Source organism: Nicotiana attenuata, unplaced genomic scaffold (genome assembly GCF_001879085.1).
Source record: "Nicotiana attenuata strain UT unplaced genomic scaffold, NIATTr2, whole genome shotgun sequence".
Taxonomy (NCBI): Eukaryota; Viridiplantae; Streptophyta; class Magnoliopsida; order Solanales; family Solanaceae; genus Nicotiana; species Nicotiana attenuata.
The window spans coordinates 531,580-550,157 of record NW_017670547.1 but is presented as its reverse complement, the minus strand read 5'-3'; the positions used below and the strand labels follow the sequence as shown (position 1 = coordinate 550,157).

The 18,578-nt window shown below is 38.8% G+C and overlaps 1 protein-coding gene and 1 long non-coding RNA gene across 5 annotated transcripts; one reads left to right on the top strand and one right to left on the bottom strand.

Moving 5' to 3' along the window:
* The first annotated feature begins 609 nt into the window (after positions 1-609).
* On the top strand, positions 610-2,903 carry LOC109240836. The gene is made up of 3 exons (XR_002070127.1): positions 610-932; positions 1,028-1,105; positions 2,605-2,903. It is a non-coding gene; the product is annotated as an uncharacterized LOC109240836 (long non-coding RNA).
* A 269-nt stretch (positions 2,904-3,172) lies between these two features.
* Positions 3,173-5,349, bottom strand: LOC109240835 (putative F-box protein PP2-B12). Of its 4 annotated transcripts, none has more exons than XM_019407520.1 (4): positions 4,949-5,349; positions 4,125-4,243; positions 3,939-3,972; positions 3,745-3,835 (listed from the first exon to the last, which is right to left on the bottom strand). In XM_019407520.1, exons 1-3 carry the CDS (start codon positions 5,246-5,248, stop codon positions 3,960-3,962), a joined length of 432 nt encoding a protein of 143 aa, XP_019263065.1. In that variant the 5' UTR covers positions 5,249-5,349; the 3' UTR covers positions 3,745-3,835; positions 3,939-3,959. The 4 variants fall into 4 exon arrangements, with proteins under 4 accessions (XP_019263062.1, XP_019263063.1, XP_019263065.1 ...); XM_019407519.1 differs by having other exon boundaries at positions 3,752-3,840; XM_019407517.1 differs by lacking the exon at positions 3,939-3,972 and having other exon boundaries at positions 3,173-3,835; positions 4,949-5,343.
* Between the last annotated feature and the right edge of the window lie 13,229 nt (positions 5,350-18,578).

The window sequence follows — 18,578 nt, the reverse complement described above, 5'->3', positions numbered from 1 at the left end:
TTTGACAAATCCGAAGCCGAAGCCGAAGCCGAAGCCGAGCCGAGCGAGCGACGACGACGGTGCGAGGGTTCGTTCTCTTCAACTCCTTTTAAGAGCTTTAAGAAGTGATTCTATATATAAGCACACAAATGTGGTTGTCCCTCACCAATGAGGGACAAAGTGCAAGACAAAAGTTCACTTCTTCAAATTTTCAATTTCCCTCCATTTCCAATTCACACTTCTTCTACTTTAAAGCCCAATGGCTTAAAGTCCAACAGTTACTCCCACTACTCTTATCCATTATGTAGATAACTCCCACTACTTCTCACCATTATAGTTGTAACTCTCACACCTTCATAACCTCCCCTGATCTCATATGTTCAATGTCATGTTTATGGCATTCTTTTGTATGCCTCTATATAATCCTATAAATAGAGGGTTTTGGCATCACATTGTATACACTTGAATACATGGAAGAAACAGATTCTCTCCTCTCTTTCTCTCTACATTATTGTCTATCTTCTTATTTTATGTATTACTTTGAGCTAAGTTTCGTCATCATTTTAGGATAACTCACATAAATTGCAACAGAGGTAGTATATGCTAAATCCGCCTTCGTCGGTACGTGGCAGCAAACCCGTCAGCGCAGAATCTAGAACCTTCAGACCCGCTAGCCACATCATCTCGTAGTATAGTATAGCCAAGTTTGCAGGTGACACGGCGTAGGTTTTGCTGACTTTCTCACCAAGTCACGACTTTGTTTTGCAGTCTTAAAGTTCAATCTCCAGGAGAAGATAAATATGGCGATGAGATCAGTCGTTTCAAGCAGTGGAGTCCGTCGTTTAATGGAAGGTGGTGGGAGATCATCGGCTTCGGGCCTTCGCTACTTCACCGACGGCAAAGGTCGAATCCTCAGTGAAGAAGAACGTGCTAAAGAGACCGTCTACATTCAGGTATTTAATTAATTTTTCATCCATATGTTTTTCTTAAATTTGATTGTGCAAAGATTAGTATTTATATACTCCGTATTTGTTTTTGGTGAAAAAAGAAAATGGAAAGGGAGAGGATGGAGAAGGCGAAGCGGAAGGCTGAAAAGGAGAAAGCTGAAAGAGAGAAAGCTGACAAGGTATTACTGTTTTCTCTTTTTTTCCAAAAAAAAACTCGTTTGCCATATAAATTGATACAGAGGGAGTATTGAAGTAGGTGTAAAATTGATCTTTCCATTTTACTGGTTAACTAATCCTTGGGTTGTATTCCTGAAATATAATTTTGGAATGTGTTTTTCATTTTATAGTGAAACAAAGTAAAGGAGTGGTATTTGGTAACCTGATCAGACATATAGTACTGTTTTTTGGCAATTGCCAATTTGAATTTTTTTAACTCTGTACCTGAATGCTTACAACTTAAACAGAATTCTTGCCCTCTTATAAAGAAAAGAAGGAGCTGCTCTTGATTAAATCAGGAAGAAAATAACCTCGACCGGACCTTAATTAGTACGCCTTTCCGCAGTCAAATTGCTAATTTAAAAGAAATTATTGATAGCTTAAACAATTGGCTATTAGCTTGGGGAGGATTATATTATACTTAGGGAAGAACAAACAGGCTTTGAAGTCTATAATTTTGCAAGTAATTTTTTTTTCAAATAATTGGTTTCCGAGCTACTACATCTAACCTGTTAGTTATCATCTGTTAGATTTATGTTTCTGTGTAGGCTCTTTTCTGTTCATTATTTTGAGAGGCAGAGGGGAAAAACTGCTCAATCTCATGATTCTTTCTTTCATGGGTTTTTTCATATCGAAAGCTATACTGTTCGTTAAAGCAGAGGAACTGGCTTTGATTCTTTGGCCAACTGATCATAGACTGAATTACTTTTATTTTTACCAAGAAATGAGTTCATAAAAAATATGCACACACATATACGTACATCAAGTTGGTATTTTATATTAAAATGTGAGATAATTCAGCAATAACATAACGTATATGCATGCAATGCGTCGAGTAAATGAGTTTGCTTAGATTCTAAACTAGTAACTGAATCAACTCGTACTTGGTAGTCTGTTCCTTGTAAACATCATGCTCGACCTTTCTTCTCACCCTCCATTTCGTTTCTTTAGTAGAAGGCAGAAGAAGAGGCTCATAAGAGCTGAAGTGCGTCGCCTGCGCTGAGTTGTGAAACTCTTGTTCCCAAGTCCTGTTTAACAAAAATAATGTATGCTCAAGTGTTGCCCTATCTTAGGGATTGGGCCTGTCCTTGTGCAGAATATGGTTTAATGCTTTTAGTCTGTCCGTGTTGTCTATGATGCTGTGAACTTTCTATTTTCAAGATCATCTTTGCTTGGGCTTATGTCCATCTCCTAGTAATTGCTGTACACATTATGTTTCTTGAGCCATATCTTTAGTTCCTATTTGCAAGTATCTGGGAGTGACAAATCTGTCTGAGAGATTGACACAATAGAGGTTAACTGAATGATTATGTGTGTGGAATCGTCATTGAATGGATATGGTTAGATAAACATAGCAAGCAATCTGGTAACAAGAACAGTTTTCTGTTATCTTAAGCTACAACGAGCACTGGTATCATGATTGGTGCTGTTCGTTAAATGATTTAATCGCTTCATCGTGCAGGAAAATATGAGTAGAATTGATCCTGCCAACCCCGGTTCATCCGTTGGAGTCGAGACTCTGTAATTCATTTCAATGAATAGCTCTGTCCAGGTCTAAAACTGCTTGTTGACAACTCCTCATGTGATGCAATAGCAAAGGGTTAGACTCTTAGTCTTGGTATATAAGTAAATAGATTTTCTTTTTCTCAAAGAAATAATAGAGTCAGAGTGAAAACGATATGTTACAGTAAGAATTTCGATTCCAGTGCTAAACTATGTTTAATAAGTTTGATGCTGCAACTCATCCGCAATATTCAGTTTTCCTTTGGCCAGATGTAGATTATTTGTTTGAAAAAGTCGCATAAACACTATTCCCATTTATTTTCTTATTTCTACAGAAAATTTGGATCAGATCTCAAACCCAAGGAGCAACACGCTCTAGTCAGAAGACTCAAAACAGATCCTAAGAAATAGAGTAAAATGTATTTGAAAAGGGAAAGCAAAATGTCAAAAGGTTATACACGCGGACTAGAAAGTATTCTTTTTTTGATGAAGATAATTTTTTTTTTTTTTTTGATGAAGTCGCGGACTAGAAAGTATTCTGCATCCTCATATTATAAAACAAGAATGTCAGTTATCTTAGCACCAAAACATACTTGGAATGAAGGATTAGGAAATGCTTGAAAGTCGAAAGAGAAACATGTTCGATTTGAATTACACGTATTTTTTCTAAAATTTCAATAATTAACCCATTCTTGGCCTTATCTCAATTCCTTCAACAATAAGGCCGTGCTTTGGAAGTCCAACCTTCACCTCTTGCACTCTCATTTCTATGCAATCATCTTCATTTTCAATGAAAAACTCACCCAATTCTATCTCAAACCAGCCATCATCTCTCAGTTTGGGAAGTAGTTTATCACCTTGCACGATGCCAGGATCATCACGCCAATTGTATAGCCGGCGCAGTGGTGACACCTCATTTGGCTCATAATCATCATCCTCATAATCGTCAACTAGCCCGGGCTCCTCATGCTCCGTATCAGAGGCCAGAGTATACAAACCGGACGTTTCCGGATTCAACACCAGAAATTCCAACTGAGACCTCCGAGGGTCGATGATAAAACCCATATCCATCTTTGATCTTGTAAACAAAATAAGCTGTGTAGGATGTCAGTGGTGATAGAATCCCAGCCTTTATTGTGCCCCAAATTTCAAGCCACCAAACAATTTTGAGCTTAGCCACCTCTGGAAACCTATTCTGGCATTATGGGGAAATCTATTATCATATATCTAAGAGTTTAAGTTATATACATTTGTCAGTGTAAGAAATTCTTTTATACAATCAAATCATCTTACAATATTTATAGGTAAGCCTCCTTAGATGTATAATCTATAATCATGAAAATAAGACAAATTAAATGCTACAATAAGAAAAAATGACATGATGGTGTAAAAAATTTGTTTAAGCATAGAATTTTAATAAACAAATGTGTATACTTATTCTCAAGAGAAGGATAGTCTATCCTCTAAAAGACGGCAAACCTGGACTCTGGTGGTGAAGTCCTATTCCAATATTCTGGTGCATCACTCCATACAATGTTAAGATCCCTTGCACTTAGAAAGTAGCATTTCTTTCCAGTCCGTTTTTCCAGTGAGAAACTCTGTTGAACAAAAGCATATCTAGTAAGTCGAAACACACAACTGATGAAAGAGAACGAGCGTACAGAGAACATGTATCTATACAGGTTTAACAAGATGACAAGAGATGTTTGTATATAAAGGCCACAAGAGATTGGGATTGCAGACAAGAGCGACAATTGAAGACAAGCTCAGTTGCTCAATTTTAATTACCTAGCTATGCAGGGTAGATAATTTTGTGGAATGGTCAGGTAAAGTAAATTTCATTAATAAAGGTATCCAGGGGAATGGCCGGACGCAAAAGCTGAATACAAAAGAAAAGAAGTAAGCACAGATTGCCATGAAAAGAAGTAACTTATCATGGTTATTACCCAAAAAAAAAAACTTATCATGGTTAAATCATTTATTGAGGAAATAAGTATTAATTAATCATGGTTATGTAAAAGAATTCTATATGCAAAGACATGTTATGCATCTTTTAGTTTGGCGTAAACACAGATTGCCAGTAACTTTTTACCTTTCTCCATGAATGGTTAAAGCCAAGGGTAATATTTTCCATAAGAGGATAGAAATGTTGACATTCAGATTTACTTTCAAAAAGAAAAAAAATCGAACAAAAAAAAAAACAAGACATAAACAACCAGCAGCAAGTTACAACTACTTTGATCCCACGGAAATACAAAAGTACTGACAAAAACTAATCGTTTTTTCTTTGTTTCCATTTTTACCTTGCGACCTTCATCAATTAAGACGGGATGATGGCAAAGATAAACATATAGATCCTTGTTTGAACGGAAATCGGGGATCGGAGTGAGTGATCGGGAAATGATGGACCGATAATCGGACGGCAGGAATATTGCCCAAACGGAATCGGAATCGGCGGCAGATCGGACAGATGTAGAGACTAAGGAAAGGCGGCGAACGTCGATAGGGCTTGTTAAGGCTAAGATATCTGCGATACAACCCTCCGGTAGCATCCACAGACAAGTAGTACTCCTCTCATCTTCTTCACCGTTCTCATTCTCCATTTGTGTTTTTTTCCTGGTTATGGCCGGGTTTTTTCCTATTTAAAAGTAAATTGCTTATTAGGGGTTGTTTGGTTGATATTTTGTTTGGTTACTGAGATTAGAATACTAACCAGTATAAAATTTGAGTCATATCTATTCGGTATTTGGATATTGATATTAATCAATATTGGGATATTTGCCTTGCAAATTGATAATTCTAGTGTGGTTCATGTTTTGCTGGATCCGTGCTTTATAGAACGGTAATATTGTCAACTGCATTTATATCTCTCGGCTAGGAACTGAGTGGTCTTATTGCTCATATATATGTGATACATGCCAAATGAGCTGGCCTAACAATTTCCAAGTAAACATCATAGCATTTGAGTGCTTTAAAGGAGTCAAGATCAAGAAGGTTATACTTGTAATAATTAATTACACTTAGTTCCTTAGAATTAGCTTAGGGGTATTTGGGTCATTTGTAGCCAAATGCCTACTCTAATATAAATAGTCCTTAAGGCATTTATTTTAGGTAGACTTGATGAATGATAAAACTTGAAGACATGCAAGTCTCACACTCTTTCCTTATCTTTTAATTAATACATTTATGTTTATGCCTTTAATTCCTTTATTGCTTTGTTTATGCTTTCATTAGTGCTAAATTAGTCTTAGTTGATGAGCAATTAGTAGTGAATGCTTAATTGCTTAATTACTTTATCCGGGTTTTCAAGAGTTGCCAATCTCTTGAGGGTTTTCATAGCTTAGGGTTACAATTGATTGAGTTCATAGAGGTAATTAAGCTTCAGAGCCTAATTGATTCTTGTTCTTCCAATCAATTGTAGGTCTAGCTCCTATTGTTGATTTCGTGTATTTTGTCATATCCGTATTTTGGTTCATAGTCCGAATCATCTTGGTATCAGAGCGGAGGTCAAGGAGTTGTCTATCAATCCTTGGGTTTTGTTTTGATTATCATTAAATCAGAAAATCACAACAAAAAATTAAAAAAAAGAAGAAAATTATTTTGGGTTACTGTTCATCCGTGCTCTGTTTTGTTTCCAGAATTAGAACTTCGCTACTGTTTGAAATACCTTCTAAAATTTTGAAAACTTTTGAAGATTTGAGTATCGATCGATTCGTAGCTCGAGGTTTGAGTTTCGATTGAAGCTGGGTTTGAGCTTCAGAACCCTAAGACGACGTGAACCAGAAGAGTTGAAAAATTTGGGGATATGCTCCGAATCGAAATTTTGAGCTCGAAATTGATTGGGTGTTATTTCTATTCATTGTTAACGTGGTTCTGAACTCGTGCTTGAAGATTGAGATCGATTTGAGCTGATTTTCTAGGGTTTTGGGTTGAAAATTTGAACCGATTGTGCGAAGAAGAAGACGACCTAGGGTTCGTCAATTTCATGAGTGTTTGAACAAATTGATTTCGGAATTCTGTTCGAGCTGTTGTCGAGAGTTTGTGGCTAAAGTTTGGGTCCAGTAGAAGACGTTTTGAGTGAGGTTTACCAGAAGAATTTGAGTCGAGCTTGAATCAGTCGAAGAACACTTGTTTCGATTGAAGAACTTCTCGAACTGATTCGAGTCGATTCGAGCAGCTGGTAAATCGAAGAAGAACATTTGTAGAGCTGATTCGAATTGCTTGTAGGTTGAAGTATTTTTGGAGTCAATTCTCTCAAAAAGATGAAGAACAGCTGCCACTGATTTGCAACTGAAAAATTGCAGCTGTGTTCTCCATTTTCTAGGACTCGTTTGCAATTGAATTATTGCCACGAACTTCAATTCATTCATCGCAACGATTCAGGTTTTGATTTGCACAACTTTGCTGCCCAGTTGCTGCATCTGTGAGCTGTTGAAACCTGGAGTTTTGGACTAGCATTAGAGCAAAGAAATCTGCCCTGTTTCTGCAGTTTTGGAACAACATCAGAGGACTGAAATTTTCTGCCCAGTTTCAACTGTTTTTGGTGCTTCAGCTACTGCACAGTTTGAGCTGAATTTCTGCCCTGTTCAGCTGCAGTTTTCTGGATAGTTTGGACAGAAATTTCGGCACTATTATTTCTCCATAGTTTGAGCTGGTTTTCTGCACAATTTGAACTGAACAGGTCTGCTGAAATTTGCACAGTATTCTACACAGTTTCTCCACCAATTCGAGCTGCTGGAATTTGCAGCTTGGGACAACATTTGAGCTAGGAAATCAGTAGCATTGGGGCAGTGTTTGAGAGCAAATTTCTGCCCTGTTTCTCCCCTGATTGAGCTGCTGAAAATCTGCAGTTTTGGACAAGAGTTTGAGCTGAGGATTTAGGTGCTTAGGAAGGGATTTGAAGCTGGAAAATTGAAGTTTCAAGAAAGGAAATCCAGCAAATTGCAACAAGTTCAGAGAGGAGTTCAGAAGTTCAGAAATTGTTCTGTCCAGTTTTCTCTTTTCTTTCCCGTTAATCTTTTCTTCTTGTTTGTTAATTCTCAACTAGATTAACTTGATATTAGTTCATATTGAGTTTAATTCTAGTTTCTTTGTGTGCTTAACTTTCTTTCGTGCCAATTGTTTCGTGCTTTTGTCTTCTAATTTCGTTGTGAATTGCTTGGTTCAAGTCCGTTTGCTTTTAATTGTCCGTCCTTGTGAATACACAACTTCCACTCCACCCCGAAGACGGTTGGAACTTGTTGTGAAACCTTGGAACTTAAGTTTGCTAGCAATTTTGACATTCACTACTTGAGCGGGAAAATGCAAGAGCGAATAGGACTTGGAGCACGCAAGAGCCAATTGGTGCAAAGTGTGATACACGAGGGTTGAGCGACATCAAGTGAGTTGGTGAGGACTTTTACTACTAACTTGTTTGCTCATTTTGTAGGTATCATGGAGTACGGACAAACTTCTACTCCTAATTGTGATCCACGGAGTGAGACTCCGATGCATGATGTTGTTTCTATGCTTTATGACATAAGCGAGAAGGTTACCAACTTAAGTGAGAAGGTTACCAATATTAGCATACCGCAACACCAAACGGATGCAAGGTTGAATTCCATGATAGAGGAATCTCACTTGAGGCAACAAGGAAGAGAGCGTAGTATGACGCTTGCTAATTCCTCTACTACACCCTCTCCTTCACAAGTGCGAGAAATGCTTCAAAGGGAAAAATTGCAACACAACCAACCCAACCAAATACCACAAAACTTACCAAGGCAACCACAATCACCAAAGGGACCTTAGTTTCCTCCACCAAACTACCGACCACCTATCCCCTACCAACCTCCAACCACACATCCCCACCACAAGTACCTCAACTTCAACCTTATCACACTCCACCACAAGTTTAAACTTCACCACCACAACCCCTCCAAGGTTACTTTCCACCACCCCAAGTGTCCTACCCACAAGCACACTAACCACCATTTAGACCTCAACCACACATACCCATAATACCACCACCCCAAATGACCTAACCTTGACCACCAATGAATTTACCTCCACAACATATACCTCAAGTTCCACCAAGGAGGGACAATCCCCCTCCCCCACCACACATACCACCTCAAGAGCCTCGGTTGATGAACAACCCACTTTTTCAACATAATCAAGAGGACACCTTGAATGAGTTGGACAACATCCAACAAGTTTTCAATGACGAACATAGGGGAGATGAAGTGAACCAAAGGGGAAGAGGCCAAATGAGTTTGACAACATCTTTGAAAAATGCAAAGAGCAAAAGTAAGGATGAGAGACAAAAGATAGAGAGAAGTGAGGGAGAGAAAATTGACAACTCTAGAGTGGAAAAAGGAGAGAAAGTGTGGAGTAAAGTGAGTGAGTTGTCACAAGAAAAGAGTGAAGAGCTCAAAAAGAAAATGAGAGATAAGAAAGAGGAAAAACAAAAAGAGAGTGAAGATTTTCCTTATTCTAATGCTAATAACCTTTCTTCTTTCTCTAGTTGTTTTGTATCTTGCGAAGGAGCTTTTGGAGATGAGCCATCAAGTGAAGTTCAATCTACTTTGATGAACTTGGAAGAAGATCAAGCTACCTTTTCAAGAGAACTTTTGAAATTTAATGAACAAGTTCAAGGTAAAGAGAATTTCACTTTAGAAGAGCTTCAAGGTAAAATATCTTATCCTTCTATTCATGATACTTTAGCTGATTGTGGTGACACTTTGAGTTTGAAATATAGCTATGACATTGATGAGTTTGATACCTCTTTATCTTGTAATGAGAAAAACAGTTATGGCTTGCAACTAGCTAGGATTTATTGTGCACTATTAAATGATTCTAGTTCTTTGTTAAATGACTCCTTAGATAGTGATGTGTGTGATGTTGAATCTTATGATACCCTACCTTTATGGGATGATGCATGTGATGATTCTTTTGACTCTACTTTAATTTTGTTGGAAGAAAGTTTTGACCTTTATGAAGAAATGAGTCAAGAAGAATGTGTTGATGATTCTTTTGATTCTATGTTCATTCCTTCGGCAAAAAGATTCAATTTTTATGGTGAAATGAGAAAATGTGAGTGTGGAGATGCCTTGTTGGAGAGTGAACAAGTTACTTCTAATGACATAAATATAAAAGAAGAAAACTTTCATTTCTATTCCAATGAATTAACTTCTCTTATATTTGATCTTGATGACTTTTATGCATATTTATGTGATGACTTTGTTGAGTGTGAAAAGGAAAGTAAAGTTTTTGATGCTAGCACTAGTATTAATTGCTTTACTTATCTTGTTCCTACTTTTAAAAGAACATTCTCATGTATTTTGCTAATGCTTCTATGAGAAAAGGTAAGAATGTTTCTTTTGGTATTTTGTGTGACCATTTTGAGCAAAAAGAACCTAACTTTATTGATTATTTTGTGAAGGTTCAACAAGAGAAAGTTGAAAAGGGTAAGAAAGGCCTTAAACTACCACTTTGCCATACTTTTTGTTAAGAGCTTTTCGTTTTGCCCAAAAGCGAGAATAGTATGTACGTTTGGCTTATGCTTATCTTGTGTTTATCTAAGGCCATTGAGGTAAAGACTCTTAACTTTGAGTATTGTGATATTCTTTATATGATGTTTCGTGATGAGCTTGGCATATCTCTTAAGTTGTCAGGTGAAGTTGTTGGAAAGTGTGTAGATATTTGGGGATTAAAAATTGTGTTTGACCCCGCAGTTATTTCGTATCATGGTGAAGTGTCTTTATTTAGATTGGAGAGTATGATTTTTATTGCTTCTTATGACACTTGGTTATACCATAAAAGTGTGTCCTTTGTTGAAGAATTTACAAGATTGTGATTTTGTTGGAAGCATGAAACTTTGCGCTCTCTTGATTCTTCTCATGAGTGTTATTTTTCTTATAGTCAAGTTTGTGTCATTCGTGTTGCGGATGTGTTCTTTATTGATTATGAAGCTTGGCTATATCATAAGAGTGTCACATTTGAGTGCAAGTTTGTGATCTTTGATCTTTTAGCTTGGACATATAATGCTTTGAATGTGATTGGTTTGGTATTTATATTTGCTCCTTTTTTGGTTTTGCAAGGTCCAAATTCGAGGACGAATTTCTTTCGGGAGGGGGGGGGGGAGGGGAGGATGATACATGCCAGACGAGCTGGCCTAACAATTTCCAAGTAAACATCATAGAATTTGAGTGCTTTAAAGGAATCAAGATCAAGAAGGCTATACTTGTAATAATTGACTACACTTAGCTCCTTAGAATTAGCTTAGGGGTATTTGGGTCATTTGTAGCCAAATGCCCACTCTACTATAAATAGCCCTTAAGGCCTTTATTTTAGGTAGACTTGATGAATGATAAAACTTGAAGACATGCAAGTCTCACACTCTTTTCTTATCTTTTAATCAATGCATTTATGTTTATGCCTTTAATTCCTTTATTGCTTTGTTTATGCTTTTATTAGTGCTAAATTAGTCTTAGCTGGTGAGCAATTAGTAGTGAATACTTAATTACTTTATCCGGGTTTTCAAGAGTTGCCAATCTTTTGAGGGTTTTTATAGCTTAGGGTTACAATTGATTGAGTTCATAGAGGTAATTAGGCTTCAGAGCCTAATTGGTTCTTGTTCTTCCAATCAATTGTAGGTCTAGATCTTATTGTTGATTCCGTGTATTTTGTCATATCTTTGTTTTGGTTCATAGTCCGTATCAATTAGGGGCTAATTCGGTTGGTAATGGTTAGCCAATTTGGTCTTTAGTCCATACATTCGTTTTGGATGACATGCGCTTGTGTCTATGTCAATATTTTAATGCCATTTGGACAAGTGTTTTAGCCTTCTAGAAAGCTATGATAAGTGGCAAAAGAAGTATAAAAAGTGGCAAATCCTCTGCCATGTTTTTGCCATGCAAAAACCAAGTTTCATGCAACTACAACTATAAATGGGCTCTCAACTAGACAAGGAAACATTCATCAGCAAGACCAAAAGAAATCCTTCTTCTCTTTCCTTCTAATTTTATTATTCACCAACTTTCCTTTGTTGTCTTTCTTTTTGGTAGTTTAACTTCTCTTGCTCTTTTAAATAGCTGGGTTTCTAATATTTAAATTTTTCTGATTCCCGTATCCTCTAAATAAGTAGAGATGGGCTTGTTTAATCCTGGGAAAACATTTCACATTGCTGAAATAGTTTCTTAGGACAGTGCCCAAACGACTCAAGCCAATTCGTGTATCTGCTTACAAATAATATTATTGCAGTATTATTATTGTTATTTTTTGGTGTCATTTCCCTACAATCTAAGAAACTATGGCAAGTAATACTACTAAAAAATTTTTTGATGGTGCTACCAATTTTGGTATTGTCTTTGCTGCTACTGTTCCAGCTATCTCGCCAGATATTCATGGTGTTGCAAATACGTTATTGCATCCACAACTTTGACAGACACTAATGTCTAAAACACATGTATGTAAATAGACATGGTTACATATCCAATGCTAAAATTAAAACCTTCAAGAAAAATGCACCTCAATGCATGAGAAGAGTTGAGATAAATGACAATCTCGCTAACTCAAAATTAAATTTGACTAAATCGGATAATATAGTTATTGCGGTCATTTCCCAAATAAATAATGTGGCCAATGTGAACGATTGGGTGATAGACTCTGGTGCTACTAGGCATATTTGTGCAAACAAAAATGAATTTTTGTCTTACAACCAAGTTGAGGAAGGAGAAAAAATTATTTATCCTGGTGACTCAAGAACAACTCGTGTTCTTGGGAAAGGAAAAATTCTTCTCAAACTCACATTCGGTAAAACTCTAGCATTGAGTGATGTATTCAACAACAACAACAACATACCCAGTAAAATCCCACTAATGGGGTCTGGGGAGAGTAGAGTGTACGCAGACCTTACCCCTACCCCGAAAAGGGCAGAGAGGCTGTTTCCAGGAGACTCTCGGCTCAACAGGAAAGGCAATAATATCAGAAGAGAAATAGAAGAAAAGACATGTAACAATAAAAGATACCAGAAAGAAAATAACCACAACAAATAAGTGAAAGGACAATAACACAAAACTATGCAAAACACCAATGTGAATACAAACAAAGACCGCTAACAAACCTAACGAAACTCTAAAAGACTACCCGGTACAAAGAGGGAAGAACTCTCGACTACTCCCTAGCCTACCACCCTAATGCTCGACCTCCACATGTTCCTATCAAGAGCCATGTCCTCGGAAATCTGAAGTCGCGTCATATCCTGCCTGATCACCTCGCCCCAATACTTCCTAGGCCGCCCTCTGCCTCTTCTCGTACCTGCCAAAGTCAACCGCTCACACCTCCTAACCGGTGCATCTAGGCTTCTCCTCCACACGTTCCGAACCATGTAAGCCGCGCTTCCCGCATCTTGTCGTCCACGGGAGCCACACCCACCCTCTCCCGAATATCTTCATTCCGAATCTTATCCAGCCTAGTGTGCCCGCACATCCATCTCAACATCCTCATTTCTGCTACTTTCATCTTCTGGATATGTGAATTCTTGACTGGCCAACACTCAGCTTCATACAACATGGCCAGTCTAACCACCGCTTTATAGAACTTACCTTTGAGTTTCGGTGGCACATTCTTGTCACACAGGACTCCAAACGCTAACCTCCATTTCATCCACCCCACTCCTTTGATCTCCCCATCTCCCTGGATAATTGACCCTAAGTACTTAAAACTTTCTCTCTTGAGGATGACCTGTGAGTCAAGCCTAACTTCCACATCCGCTTCCCCCGTCACTCTGCTGAACTTACATTCCACATATTCTGTCTTAGTCCTACTCAACTTGAAACCTTTAGACTCTAGAGTCTGCCTCCATACCTCCAGTCTTCCATTGAGTGATGTATTGCTGTCCCTAATATCCAAACCAATTTGGTTTCTATGGGATTATTAGAAAAAGTTGGAGTGAAGGTTTCTTTCGAGGATGATGAGGTCGTATTGACCAAGAATAATATTTTTGTGGGCAATGGATATTGTAACCATGGTTTATTCATGCTTAATATTTCTGATACTAGCAATAAAATTGCATCTTCTTCTGCTTATATGGTTGAGTCAATTTCTTTGTGGCATGCAAGACTAGGATATGTTAATGTCGCGTATATAAAGAAAATGCAGTCGCTATGATTAATATTTGGTTTAGACTCAAGTAATATTAATAAGTGTGAAATATGTGCTGAAGCTAAAAGTACTAGAAAGACTTGTTTTTCTCTAAGTAGAGAAACTGAATTATTATCCTTGATTCACACTGATTTAGGCGATATAAAGCAGACTAAGATTAGAGGTCGTAAAAGATATTATGTGACTTAATGATGATTTTTCTAGATATACTATGTTGTACTTGCTTAGAAACAAAGATGATGCTTTTATTTCTTATAAAACTGAGGTTGAAAATCAACTTAGTAGAAAAATCAAGAGAATTAGATCTGATAGAGGTGGAGAATATTTATCTTTGAATGAATTTTATGAAAATAATTGTAACGACCCGACTGGTCGTTTTGAGAAATTGCGTCCGGTTCAATAGTTTGAGGTCATGAGCAGCTTCTTATTATGTGTATCGACTTGCGTGCATGGTTGGATTCTGTTTCCGGATGAATCAGAGTCGAATTGGAAGAAGGAATCTAGTTTTGGAAGCTTAAGCAGTGAGAATTTGACCGGAATTTGAGTTTTGAGTAAACGGCTCCGGAATGAGTTTTGGATGATGTCAGTAGCTTCGTATGGTGATTTTGGACTTAGGCAAGCGTTCGGATTTGGATTTGGAGGCCCGTAGGGTAATTTGAGGCATTTCGGCGAAAGTTGGTAAAAGTTGAAGTTTGGAAAATAGAGTGGTTTGACCCATAGTTTACTTTTGTGTTATCGAGGTCGGAATGCGATTCCAAAAGTTGGAATAGCTCTGTTATGTTATTTGGGACTTGCCTGCAAAATTTGGGGTCATTTGGAGTTGATTTGATATTGTTCGGACGCTTGGTTGCAATTCTAGAAGTTCTTGAGGTTCATAGTGATTTTCATGCGTTTTGGGTATCCGATTCATGGTTCTAGAGGTTATTTTGGTATTCCGATCACACAAGCGAGTTTGTGTTATGTGTTCAGACTTGTGTGGGCGCTTGGTTTGGATCCCCGAGGGCTCGGGTGAGTTTCGGAGTGGTTTCGGGTTAGCTCTCTTGAATTTCGATTTCTGGTTTTGGTTTCTCGCAAATGCAGCCATCGCATTTGCGAAGAACCATCGCATTTGCGATGCCTGGGCAGCTGGGCATTTTTCGCATTTGCGATGAGGCTGCCACATTTGCGAAAGCCGACCTTCGCATTTGCGAAGTTTCTGTCGCAAATGCGATCTTATCAGGGTGAGTCCAGGCTTTGCATTTGCGAAGCTTCCTTCGCTTTTGCGAGTTCGCATTTGCGAAACCACTGTTGCAAATGCGACATCTGCAGCCTGCTAAAAGCTGGGTATTCCGAGTTTTGCTTCATTTTTCATATTTTTGAACCCTAGCTTCGAGGTGAGGCGATTTTGAGAGGGTATTTTCATACCAAAACATTGGCTAAGTATCTTTAATCAATTTCCAACTATATTGTGTGATTATATATTAGATTTAACATCAAATTCATGAGAATCTAAAAAATGTAAAATGATGATTTGAAGGACCAAATGGTATCGAAATTTGATAATTTTTGTATGGGTGAACTCGTATCGGAATGGATATTCGATTTTTGTAAATTTTGTCAAGTCCCGAGGTGCGGGCCCGGGGAGTTGACTTTTGTTGACTTTTTGCAAATTGTATAAGAATCATAACTTTATTAATTGAAATTGTTTTCTCTAGCATTGTTTGATGTATTCAAGTCGTTTTTGGCTAGATTGAGCCGAGCGTTGATGAATTGGTAAAGGAAAAACTAAATTGAGTATTGAATTGGCCGGATTGAGGTAAGTATCTTGCTTAACCTTGTGTGGGGACTCCCCCTTAGGATTTGAGTCTTCTATGCAAATTGTAGTCCGTTTTTGACGCGAGGTGACGAGTGTGTGCTGGACTTATTTGTGAAAAAAGTTGTGTCACGACCCTAGTTCACCGGCTGTGAACATGTCATGACGGCACCTAGTCCCCACGACCAGGTAAGCCTAATATTGCGGAAATATAATAATTGCGGGAAAAGTAGAGAAAATCAAATCAAATACTAAAAGAAACTATACTGAATGTCGCTTGGCAAGTACAACTCAATATCAAAATTGTAAAACAATTCCCAAAACCCGGAAACTCACGGGCAACACAGGCTACAGAAGCGAAAAGTAAAGGCTCCAAACTCCAGATTATCTAACAACCGGAAGAAGAAAAACTAAGTGCTAGAGATAGAGTAAGAGGGAGACTCGTCGGTCTGCGGACGCAGCAGATCTACCTCGAAGTCTCCGTAGTCCTCCTGCCTCACTGATAGTGCGCCTGAGTAGAGGTACCTGGATGATCTGCACATGAAAAACATGCGCAGGAAGGGCATGAGTACACTACAGCGGTACTCAGTAAGTGCCAAGCCTAACCTCGGTTGGGTAGTGACGAGGAAGGTCAGGGCCCTACTGAGGCTAAAATATAATAATAAATTAACAGTAATAGTGAGTACAACAGTGAGATAAGACAGGTTAAACAAGGCAATAGAAAATACACAAAGAACGCAACAACCACAGAATAAGTACAGCTCAATACCAATGGTAACAATGAGGATCTCCCAGGATACCGTCCTGTAGTCCTGTTCTCAACTGTCCAGTGGATCTCCCGGGATACCGCCCCGTAGTCCATCATATGTGTATATCCGAAGGATCTCTCGGGATACCGTCCCGTAGTCCAACTATCAATGTGCAGGGGAATCTATCGGGAATCTAACCCGCAGTCCCAAAGTAAAAGTGCAGGGGGATCTACCGGGAATCGAACCCGTAGTCCCAAAGTAAACAAACAAGGGGGGGGGGGGGAGCTATCGGAATCCCACATCCGTAGTCCCAATGTAAATGCGCAATCACAATCAGAAGATACACAGAAATGATGTACAAAGACAAGCAACGGGTAGTACTGGCCTAACATGCTTCATGTAGTACAGTCAAGGCAACTTAAGTAGGTAGGCAAGTTAAATCAACTAAACATGCTTTCCTAAGCTAGCACAAGTTATAGTTGCAAGTAGAATAAAGCAAATATGAAAGAAACTCAATCGTAATATCTTAAGTAAAACCGGATTTTCAACAATTGGCTCAAGTACGCGCTCGTCACCTCGTGTGCAAGGCACTCAAAAATACCAAATAACAATATCCTAAGGGGAAAGGTCCCCCACACAAAGTTAGACAAGCCACTTACCTCGAACCGGCTCAATATCAATAGAAACCACGCCTTTGCCATGAGTATCCGACTCCAAATGACCCAAATCTATTCAATTCAATAACATATCGTAAATAATATTGCAAACAACTGATTCCGCTAATAAATTTACAGCTAGGGCGCAAAAATAGGTAAAATGACCAAAACGACCCTCCAGCCAACATCTCGGAATCAAATAATTTTTACAATTTTAGAACCCTCGTACTCTCACGAGTCTAACCATATAAAAATCTCCCAAATCGGAGGTCAAATGCCCCCTCAAAACCCAATAGTATGGTGTATGAAGTTTTACCCCAAATTAACCAACTTTTGATCCTAAATTCGAATTCCAATGATGTATTTAGCTATATAATGATGAAATATAATGAAAAGGGATCAAGGAAACGTTACCCAATGATTTTCTCTTCAAAACCCACTCAAAATCGCCTTCTCCCGAGCTCTCAATCAATTTTTAAACTTATGAAATTTAACCCTCGAAATTGATATTTCTGAACAGTCATTTCCGCTTCTGCGGACAAGGGACCGCTTCTGCGGTCCCGCTTAAGCGGAAAGCCAACCGCTTTTGCGGTTTTCATTAAAAGGGACAGGACCGCATCTGCGATAGCTGGGCCGCTTCTGCGGAAGTGGCACCGCTTCTGCGGCTTCTGAGGAAGGGGCACAAGCCGCTTCTGCGACGTTCAAGGCTGCTTCTGCGGCTCCGCTTCTGCGGTTCCCAAGCCGCAGAAGCGAAAATACCAGAAAGGAAAATACGAGCTGCAGCAATTACTTAGAAATTTCTCCGATAACCACCCGAAATCACCCCGAGGCCCCCAGAACCTCAACCAAAAGCACCAATACCACCTAATACCTTATTCGAACTTGTACCAATCCTTAAAACACCTAAAACAACACCGGAAGTCCGATTAAATCAAAGATTCAAGCCTAAGAACTTCAAATTCCAACAAAACTCACTTTCGATCAAAAACCTAACCAAACCTCGCCCGAATGACCTAAAATTTTGCACACACATCCCAAATGACATGACGGAGCTACTACAACTTCCGAAATTCCAATCCGTCCCTCAGATCAAAAACTCACTATCGGACCGGAAACTTCAAAAATTCAAACTTCGGCATTTCAAGCCTAAATGAGCTACGAGCCTCCAAAATACATTCCGAACACGCTCCCAACCCCGAAATCACCTAACGGAGCCAACGGAACCATCGTATTTCCATTCCAAGGTCGTCTTCAGACTGTTCTGATTACGGACCATTTTTCAACTCTTAAGCTCTCATTTAGGGACTAAGTGTCCCAAAACTCTCCAAAACATAACACCGAACGTCCCGGTATACCAAAATAGCAGAAATGAACTTAGGGGAAGCAGTTAATGGGCGATCGGGGCGTAAATTCCAAAAACGACCGGCCGGGTCGTTACATCCTCCTACACTTAAACATTCGTTCGTCTTCGAACGAGCATAGAGAACATACCTGAGGTAGAGAAAAGATGAGGGTACTGGCTGCGCATATCCTGCTCGGTCTCCCAAGTCGCCTCCTCGGCCGGCTGACCCTGCCACTGAACCTTCACTGAAGC

Bases quoted from the DNA above. Each gene is read 5' to 3' on its own strand.
- LOC109240835 (XM_019407517.1), bottom strand. From the start codon at position 5,248: ATGGAGAATGAGAACGGTGAAGAAGATGAGAGGAGTACTACTTGTCTG. The intron at 4,244-4,948 runs GTAAAAATGGAA...TTTGTTCAACAG, and splicing joins TAATTGATGAAGGTCGCAAG to AGTTTCTCACTGGAAAAACG. The intron at 3,836-4,124 runs GTTTGCCGTCTT...ATGCCAGAATAG, and splicing joins ACTTCACCACCAGAGTCCAG to GTTTCCAGAGGTGGCTAAGC.